General features: G+C 47.2%; 1 protein-coding gene across 1 annotated transcript; it reads right to left on the reverse strand.

The window, feature by feature from the left end:
• Positions 1-1,243: 1,243 nt before the first annotated feature.
• Positions 1,244-9,089, reverse strand: LOC109878994 (transmembrane protease serine 6-like). Its single transcript, XM_031819932.1, has 10 exons — positions 9,006-9,089; positions 7,423-7,532; positions 7,176-7,318; positions 5,592-5,690; positions 5,155-5,268; positions 4,579-4,695; positions 4,204-4,372; positions 3,588-3,856; positions 3,180-3,316; positions 1,244-2,279 (listed from the first exon to the last, which is right to left on the reverse strand). The coding sequence occupies exons 2-10, from the start codon at positions 7,437-7,439 to the stop codon at positions 2,112-2,114; spliced, it is 1,233 nt and encodes a 410-aa protein (XP_031675792.1). The 5' UTR covers positions 7,440-7,532; positions 9,006-9,089; the 3' UTR covers positions 1,244-2,111.
• Positions 9,090-9,811: the final 722 nt, after the last annotated feature.

Genomic DNA, 9,811 nt, shown 5'->3' on the forward strand with positions numbered 1-9,811 from the left:
GGTACCAGACACTCAGAAACATCCTCCCCTCAACAGCCTCCACTGGTGTGTGTGTGTGTGTTTTCTGTCTGTAATAGACTAGACTCTCTCTGGGTACCAGACACTCAGAAACATCCTCCCCTCAACAGCCTCCACTGGTGTGTGTGTGTGTGTTTTCTGTCTGTAATAGACTAGACTCTCTCTGGGTACCAGACACTCAGAAACATCCTCCCCTCAACAGCCTCCACTGGTGTGTGTGTGTGTGTTTTCTGTCTGTAATAGACTAGACTCTCTCTGGGTACCAGACACTCAGAAACATCCTCCCCTCAACAGCCTCCACTGGTGTGTGTGTGTGTGTTTTCTGTCTGTAATAGACTAGACTCTCTCTGGGTACCAGACACTCAGAAACATCCTCCCCTCAACAGCCTCCACTGGTGTGTGTGTGTGTGTTTTCTGTCTGTAATAGACTAGACTCTCTCTGGGTACCAGACACTCAGAAACATCCTCCCCTCAACAGCCTCCACTGGTGTGTGTGTGTGTGTTTTCTGTCTGTAATAGACTAGACTCTCTCTGGGTACCAGACACTCAGAAACATCCTCCCCTCAACAGCCTCCACTGGTGTGTGTGTGTGTTTTCTGTCTGTAATAGACTAGACTCTCTCTGGGTACCAGACACTCAGAAACATCCTCCCCTCAACAGCCTCCACTGGTGTGTGTGTGTGTGTTTTCTGTCTGTAATAGACTAGACTCTCTCTGGGTACCAGACACTCAGAAACATCCTCCCCTCAACAGCCTCCACTGGTGTGTGTGTGTGTTTTCTGTCTGTAATAGACTAGACTCTCTCTGGGTACCAGACACTCAGAAACATCCTCCCCTCAACAGCCTCCACTGGTGTGTGTGTGTGTTTTCTGTCTGTAATAGACTAGACTCTCTCTGGGTACCAGACACTCAGAAACATCCTCCCCTCAACAGCCTCCACTGGTGTGTGTGTGTGTGTTTTCTGTCTGTAATAGACTAGACTCTCTCTGGGTACCAGACACTCAGAAACATCCTCCCCTCAACAGCCTCCACTGGTGTGTGTGTGTGTGTTTTCTGTCTGTAATAGACTAGACTCTCTCTGGGTACCAGACACTCAGAAACATCCTCCCCTCAACAGCCTCCACTGGTGTGTGTGTGTGTGTTTTCTGTCTGTAATAGACTAGACTCTCTCTGGGTACCAGACACTCAGAAACATCCAGTTCTAATTTAACACTCCAATAAAACCCTTACAGTTCTGCTGGTTTATTGATGAAACCTCATGATGACTCCGACCCTCATGGTTGGCGTTCCAAATGGCGCCCTATTCCCTATATAGTGCACTACTTTAAACCAGAGCCCAGAGGGAATAGGATGCCAGTTAGGATTCCCTCATGTTTTGAAAGGTTTACAAGCTCTAATTTACAATGATGAACATCATGTAATTGAAAAGGAAACGGCACAAGTCACACTCACCATTTTAAAGATTGACGTTTCAGCCTTCAATGGCTTTCATCAGAAACCTCATGTAATGAAATACACTGAAAGCAATCAGCATTTCAAGTGTAGTGCACTGACTGAAATGATCTGTGCATAACCAATTCCAATCCACAGCAGTATATAAACAGACAAACATTCGATGAAGGAATCAAGGACGATTGCAGGTGCATTCAAATCTGACCCTACGAGGTGCAGAGTACTGCTGGTTTTCTGTTCTACCTGATAATTAATTGCACACACCTGGTGTCGCAGGTGTAAATCCATCCCTGATTAGGGGATGAATGAACAAAAGCAGTGGAGCTTTAAGGTCCAGATTTGAATTTGCGGGGCCTATTGCCTTGGTATGGTAGTTCTTAATTATGTTGTAATTCTAACAACTTCCACTAGGTGGCAGTGTTGAATGTAGAGCCCAATACTGCAGAGTGTGTATTTGCCCAGAGGAGACAGAAAGTCTGCTTGTTAGGTTGATGAACTTTGGTGCCAGAAGGTCAATGACACTGTTAAAAACCTGACGGACATCTAAATATACTAAGGACTGACACAGAGAATCGATCACAACAATTACTACATGATAACAATGTTTTGGGATGATGATGATGATGGTGAGAATGATGAAGGTCAGCCATGTCCAGAGATGTGTTCTTTGATCCAGCCGGTGAGTTTGGTGACGCGGGTGTAGACGCCGTAGTAGTCGGCCCGGCCACACCCCTTTCCCCAGCTGACCACGCCCGCTAGGAACCAACGACCCGAGTTCTCCTGGCAGACCAACGGACCGCCCGAGTCACCCTGGGAAAGAGAGGGAGGGAGAGAGAGAGAGAGAGAGAGAGAGAGAGAGAGAGAGAGAGAGAGAGAGAGAGAGAGAGAGAGAGAGAGAGAGAGAGAGAGAGAGAGAAAAAGAGACGGGGGAAAGATGGGGGAGGGAGGCAGCATAGAGAAAGTAAAAGAGAGAAGATGAAAACGTTTTAATTTAGCTAAACGATAGCAGAAAGGTTCAGATGTTAAAGGACATTGAACTTGCTGCTTTCTCTTTTCCCGGCTCCTACTACTCTGAAACCCCCTGTACCCTCCCTCACCTGGGGTGCCAACCAATCAGTCTGTGCACTGAGTGTGTGTGGGTCTACTCTGAAACCCCCTGTACCCTCCCTCACCTGGGGTGCCAACCAATCAATCTGTGCACTGAGTGTGTGTGTGTGGGTCTACTCTGAAACCCCCTGTACCCTCCCTCACCTGGGGTGCCAACCAATCAATCTGTGCACTGAGTGTGTGTGGGTCTACTCTGAAACCACTTCCTGTACCCTCCCTCAACTAGTTGCCAACCAATCAATCTGTGCACTGAGTGTGTGTGGGTCTACTCTGAAACCCCCTGTACCCTCCCTCACCTGGGGTGCCAACCAATCAATCTGTGCACTGAGTGTGTGTGTGTGGGTCTACTCTGAAATACCCTGTACCCTCCCTCACCTGGGGTGCCAACCAATCAATCTGTGCACTGAGTGTGTGTGTGTGGGTCTACTCTGAAACACCCTGTACCCTCCCTCACCTGGGGTGCCAACCAATCAATCTGTGCACTGAGTGTGTGTGTATGGGTCTACCCTGAAACCACTTCCTGTACCCTCCCTCACCTGGGTGCCAACCAATCAATCTGTGCATTGAGTGTGTGTGGGTCTACTCTGAAATCACTTCCTGTACCTGACAGGCATCCTTCTCTCCGCTACGGTAGCCGGCACACAACATCCTGGGAGTGACCATGTAACCGTAGGAACGGAAGCAGGCCTCCTCGCTCACCAGACGCACGTCCACCTTCTGCAGCACGTTACTGGGAGTGCCTGGGGTCAGAGGTGAGAGGTCAAAGGTGAGAGGTCAACCACAGTGTTTCCATGGAGAGTTACAGGTAGTCTTCCTGATCTGGAATCAAGCTTTACTGTTCATCCAACTGGTGGAAACGTATTGGGCATGATAGGTTACCTTTCTTAAAATACATTCTCCTTTCTAAGTATTTGTGCTGCTGCAAGTGTTTGGAGGACTACATAGAACTGAATACATGAAAAGATCTTTGCCTTTATAAAACCTCCCTAAACACCCTCCCTCCCTCCTCACCTCCTTCGCGTAGCGCCCCCCAGCCCGTGACCCAACAGAGTAGCTCAGGTTCTTGCTGGTGTGTAGGTGACGGCAGGCAGGCGGGCTGGGCCAGGGTGCCTGGAGCTGCAGGTCTCTCCAGTCGCAGCAAAGCCAAGTCATAATCGTGTGTCTCGTCATCGTAGTACTGGTGCAGGAGGATCTGTTGCACCCGAATGGCATCCTCCATCTGACTGCTGCGGTTCAATAGGAACTTACCTAGGTAGACTGTCCACGCTCTGGGAGAGAGACTGGGGGAGAGGGGAGATGGATGGGGAGAGAGGGAACATTTGAATTCTCTCTCTTCCTGTTTACACACTAGGAAAGTAAAGACTTGGGGTGGTGGAGGGGGAAAGAGAGGGATGGAGCGAGGAGAGATGAGAGGAGAGGAGAGGGGAGAGGAGAGCAGAGGAGTCGAGAAGAGGAGATGAGAGGAGCAGAGAGGAGTCAAGAGGAGAGGAATCGAGAGGCGAGGCGAGGGAGAAGGAGAGGGAGAGGGAGAAGGAGAGGAGAGGACGGGAGGTTAAGGAGAATAAGGGAAAAGAGAATGGTAGACAACAAGAAGAAGAAACAACACTTCTTGTTGCTCTGTTCTCACCGGTCATCATAGAAACAGTGGGCAGCGGACACCACCCATTGGCTGGAGACCAGAGCCCCCCCACAGACATGACGTCCACCGATCTGAAGGCTGACCTGCCATGGCCACTCCCCTTCAGTAGCGTTGACTCCTCCCACAACGCGACTGGTGAACTGCCTCAGACCACAGTCTGGCAAGAGGACACACACACAGGTACGGAAACACAAACACACGCACACACACACACAGAAACGCACGCAGATACGCACACACACAAACAGAGATACATAAATGTGTGTGTGTGTGTGTGTGTGTGTGTATGTATGTATGTGTGTGTGTGTGTGTGTGTGTGTGTGTGTGTGTGTGTGTATGTGTGTGTGTATCTTCTTCTCTCACCACAGTGTCTCTCATCGGAGGCATCAGGACAGTCGGTGATGAAGTCACACTCTGGGTTCGGCTTCTTCAGACACGTCCCGTCAGCACACACATACGTCTTGTCTGTACACTGTACACCTAGAGACACACACATACGTCTTGTCTGTACACTGTACACCTAGAGACACACACATACGTCTTGTCTGTACACTGTACACCTAGAGACACACACATACGTCTTGTCTGTACACTGTACACCTAGAGACACACACATACGTCTTGTCTGTACACTGTACACCTAGAGACACACACATACTGTACGTCTTGTCTGTACACTGTACACCTAGAGACACACACATACGTCTTGTCTGTACACCTAGAGACACACACACACGTCTTGTCTGTACACTGTACACCTAGAGACACACACACACGTCTTGTCTGTACACTGTACACCTAGAGACACACACATACGTCTTGTCTGTACACCTAGAGACACACACATATGTCTTGTCTGTACACTGTACACCTAGAGACACACACACATTATGTATCAATACACCACAAACTTGTACACACACACACACACACAGTTACCCTCTGTGCAGTTCTCTTCATCCATGGCCTCAAGGCAGTCTGGGTGCTGGTCACACACCTTGAAGTAGTCAACACACTGACTGTCCTCTGGACACTGGTACTGGGCTATACACACTGGGACACACACACAAATTGAGTGTGAATCAATCAGCCATTTGGTGCTAATGATATATGCTATACAGCCTGTTGATTGTCCCTAACTTCAAACAGGTTATTTTAACATTTTTATAATTACTAATATATATTTTTTAATATAGATCTCGCTAGATGTCGTTGAGTAATGTATGATGTCATTTTAGTTCCACAGGGATTTCCAGTGAGGATTTGGCCTCTTGAACAATCATAGCTACATGCACGAGGCTCAATGAAAGGTAAATGCCTTATAAATGTTCCACAATTTGAATGTTATGAATGTGTTTTAGCTTGGTAAAACTGACCACAGTTCCTCTCGTCCAGTCCGTTGGGGCAGTCTTTGATGCCGTCACAGGCTGGAACACACAGACCATTTAGAGTACACAGGAACTGACCAGGACAGGCTGCAACACACAGACCATTTAGAGAACCCAGGAACTGACCAGGACAGGATGGAACACACAGACCATTTAGAGTACACAGGAACTGACCAGGACAGGATGGAACACACAGACCATTTAGAGTACACAGGAACTGACCAGGACAGGATGGAACACATTTAGAGTACACAGGAACTGACCAGGACAGGCTGCAACACACAGACCATTTAGAGTACACAGGAACTGACCAGGACAGGATGGAACACACAGACCATTTAGAGTACACAGGAACTGACCAGGACAGGATGGAACACACAGACCATTTAGAGAACCCAGGAACTGACCAGGACAGGATGGAACACACAGACCATTTAGAGAACCCAGGAACTGACCAGGACAGGATGGAACACACAGACCATTTAGAGAACCCAGGAACTGACCAGGACAGGATGGAACACACAGACCATTTAGAGAACCCAGGAACTGACCAGGACAGGATGGAACACACAGACCATTTAGAGAACCCAGGAACTGACCAGGACAGGATGGAACACACAGACCATTTAGAGAAACCAGGAACTGACCAGGACAGGATGGAACACACAGACCATTTAGAGAACCCAGGAACTGACCAGGACAGGATGGAACACACAGACCATTTAGAGAACCCAGGAACTGACCAGGACAGGATGGAACACACAGACCATTTAGAGAACCCAGGAACTGACCAGGACAGGATGGAACACACAGACCATTTAGAGAACCCAGGAACTAACCAGGACAGGATGGAACACACAGACCATTTAGAGAACCCAGGAACTGACCAGGACAGGATGGAACACACAGACCATTTAGAGAACCCAGGAACTGACCAGGACAGGATGGAACACACAGACCATTTAGAGAACCCAGGAACTGACCAGGACAGGATGGAACACACAGACCATTTAGAGAACCCAGGAACTGACCAGGACAGGATGGAACACATGAACACACGCACTTTCAAGACACCCAAATAGAGTACATGAACATCGTTCAGATGTAGGAAGTATTATTTATGAATATGCTTCCTACCCAGTGGAGGCTGCTGAGGGGAGGACGGCTCATAATAACGGTTGGAATGGAGTCAGTGGAATGGTATCAAACACATCAACAACGTGGTTTCATGTGGTTCATACCATTCTATTCCATTCCAGACAATATTATGAGCCGTCCTCCCCTCAGCAGCCTGTTACGACCAGTAGTATGTAATACAAACACACCTTACTGTATGTCACAAGCACATCATTTCTTCCACTTTCTCATCTCTTCATCTGTCACGGAACATCATTTCAGCACACAACCTAAAAAAAATCACCCTAAACACCTCTTGTTCAAAATAACTCATGATCTGATTGGTTAAACAGACAGACAGTCTGTAGAGAAAGATTACCTATAGCACCTTCACCCTAACTCTAGGTCTGAGGTCAAACCCTTGACCAATGTCTGTCATCCAGGCCCCAGACTCACGATCTGATTGGTTGAAGAGGCTGTAGTGGACCTGGAGTCCAGGCCCTGTGATTGACACCTCGGACGTCATGACAACTCTGGTTGCCGTGGAGAGGAGGTAGAGGCGCTCAGCATACGGCTGGAGACCTCTCGTCCCACAGAACCTGAGGCAGAGACACAGGTCAAATTATACAGATGAAACAGGTGTGTGTGTGTGTGTGTGTGTGTGTGTGTGTGTGTGTGTGTGTGTGTGTGTGTGTGTGTGTACCTGCGGTTCTGTACCATCCACTGTCCCTGTGTACAGGCCTGGTTATAGTTGGCCCTGCTCAGCTCATAACCTTCAAACTCCAGTGATAGTCCATAGTCTGCAGAGGGCACCTAGGACACACACACATACACACACACACACACACACATATAAAATGGAATACAACAAAATAAAACAGAATGGTCGCATGTTATGACTTGTTAGAGACAGTAGAAGACAGTAGCAGACAATATAATACAATAGAAGACAGTAGCAGACAATATAATACAATAGAAGATAGTAGAAGACAGTAGAAGAGAGTAGATGACAGTAGAAGAGAGTAGATGACAATGTAAGACAGTAAAAGACAGTAGATGACAGTAAACGAGAGTAGATGACAGTAGAAGACAGTAGCAGACAGTATAATACAATAGAAGATAGTAGAAGACAGTAGAAGACAATATAAGAGTAGAAGACAGTAGCAGACAGTAACAGACAATATAAGACAGTAGAAGACAGTAGTTGACAATATAAGAGTAGAAGACAGTAGCAGACAGTAGCAGACAATATAAGACAGTAGAAGACAGTAGAAGACAGTAGATGAAAGTAGAAGACAATATAAGAGTAGAAGACAGTAGCAGACAATATAAGACAATAGTAGACAGTAGTTGACGATATAAGACAGTAGAAGACAGTAGTTGACAATATAAGACAGTAGAAGACAGTAGAAGACAGTAGATGAAAGTAGAAGACGATATAAGACAGTAGAAGACAGTAGCAGACAATATAAGACAATAGTAGACAGAAGTTGATGATATAAGACAGTAGAAGACAGTAGCAGACAGTAGAAGACAATATAAGATAGTAGAAGACAGTAGAAGACAGTAGAAGACAGTAGCAGACAATATAAGACAATAGTAGACAGAAGTTGACGATATAAGACAGTAGAAGACAGTAGCAGACAGTAGAAGACAGTAGAAGACAGTAGAAGACAGTAGAAGACAGTAGAAGACAGTAGAAGACAGTAGCAGACAATATAAGATAGTAGAAGACAGTAGCAGACAATATAAGACAGTAGCAGACAGTAGCAGACAGTAGAAGACAGTAGAAGACAGTAGCAGACAATATAAGACAATAGTAGACAGTAGCAGACAGTAGAAGATAGTAGAAGACAGTAGCAGACAATATAAGACAGTAGAAGACAGTAGCAGACAGTAGAAGAAAGTAGAAGACAGTAGAAGACAGTAGAAGATAGTAGAAGACAGTAGCAGACAATATAAGACAGTAGAAGACAGTAGCAGACAGTAGAAGACAGTAGAAGACAGTAGCAGACAATATAAGACAGTAGAGGACAATATAATACAACAGAAGAAAGTAGATAGATAGTAGAAGACAGTAGCAGACAGTAGAAGAAAGTAGAAGACAGTAGAAGACAGTAGAAGACAGTAGAAGATAGTAGAAGACAGTAGCAGACAATATAAGACAGTAGAGGACAATATATACAACAGAGAAAGTAGATAGATAGTAGATGACAGTAAAAGACAGTAGAAGACAGTAGAAAACAATATAATACAGTAGAATGGGATGTACAGTATAACACTCACAGTGAATGTCCAGGTACAGTTGGTGTCTGGTGGGTAGTAGCTGGGATAGAAGGGGGGTACGTAGACTACCCTGTACCCCTGATACTGGCTGCAGCTCTATGTTGGAGGAACACACTGAGGGGGGGGGGGGGGGGGGGGGGGGGGGGGGGGGGGGGAGAGTGAGGAGAGAGAGGGGGAGAAAGAAGGGAGAGAGAGAGAAAGAGAGAGAGGAGTGGGGGGGGGGGGGAGAGGGAGAGAGAGAGAGGGAGTGAGAGGGATGGGGGGAGAAGAGAGGGAGATGGGGAAGAGAGAGGGTGGGGTGGGGGAGAGGGAGTGAGAGGGATAGGGGAAAAAGGGGGATGGGGGAGAAAGAGGGAGGAGAGGGAGATAGGGGAGAGAGAGGGGGTGGGGGAGAGAGAGGGAGAGGGATGGGGAGAGATAGGGAGAGAGAGGGAGAGGGATGGGGGGAGAGATAGGGAGAGAGAGGGAGGGGATGGGGAGAGAGAGGGAGAGGGATGGGGAGAGATAGGGAGAGAGAGGGATGGGGGAGAGAGAGGGAGAGGGATGGGGGAGAGATAGGGAGAGGGAAGGGGGAGAGATAGGGAGAGATAGGGATGGGGGAGAGAGAGGGAGAGATAGGGAGAGGGATGGGGATTGATGATGATGAATGTGAAAGGAAGAAAGTGTTTGTAAAGTCCTTGTGTAAGAGAGCAACATATAACTCTCAGTTGAAACATTTTAATAACAACATTATAAACCTCACTTTCAGTGGTCCAGGCCTGTGCAGACAGGGAGAGGGGTCTTTGTAGTTGTAGAGACCCTGTTTC

Source organism: Oncorhynchus kisutch, unplaced genomic scaffold (genome assembly GCF_002021735.2).
Source record: "Oncorhynchus kisutch isolate 150728-3 unplaced genomic scaffold, Okis_V2 scaffold2886, whole genome shotgun sequence".
NCBI classification, from domain to species: Eukaryota; Metazoa; Chordata; class Actinopteri; order Salmoniformes; family Salmonidae; genus Oncorhynchus; species Oncorhynchus kisutch.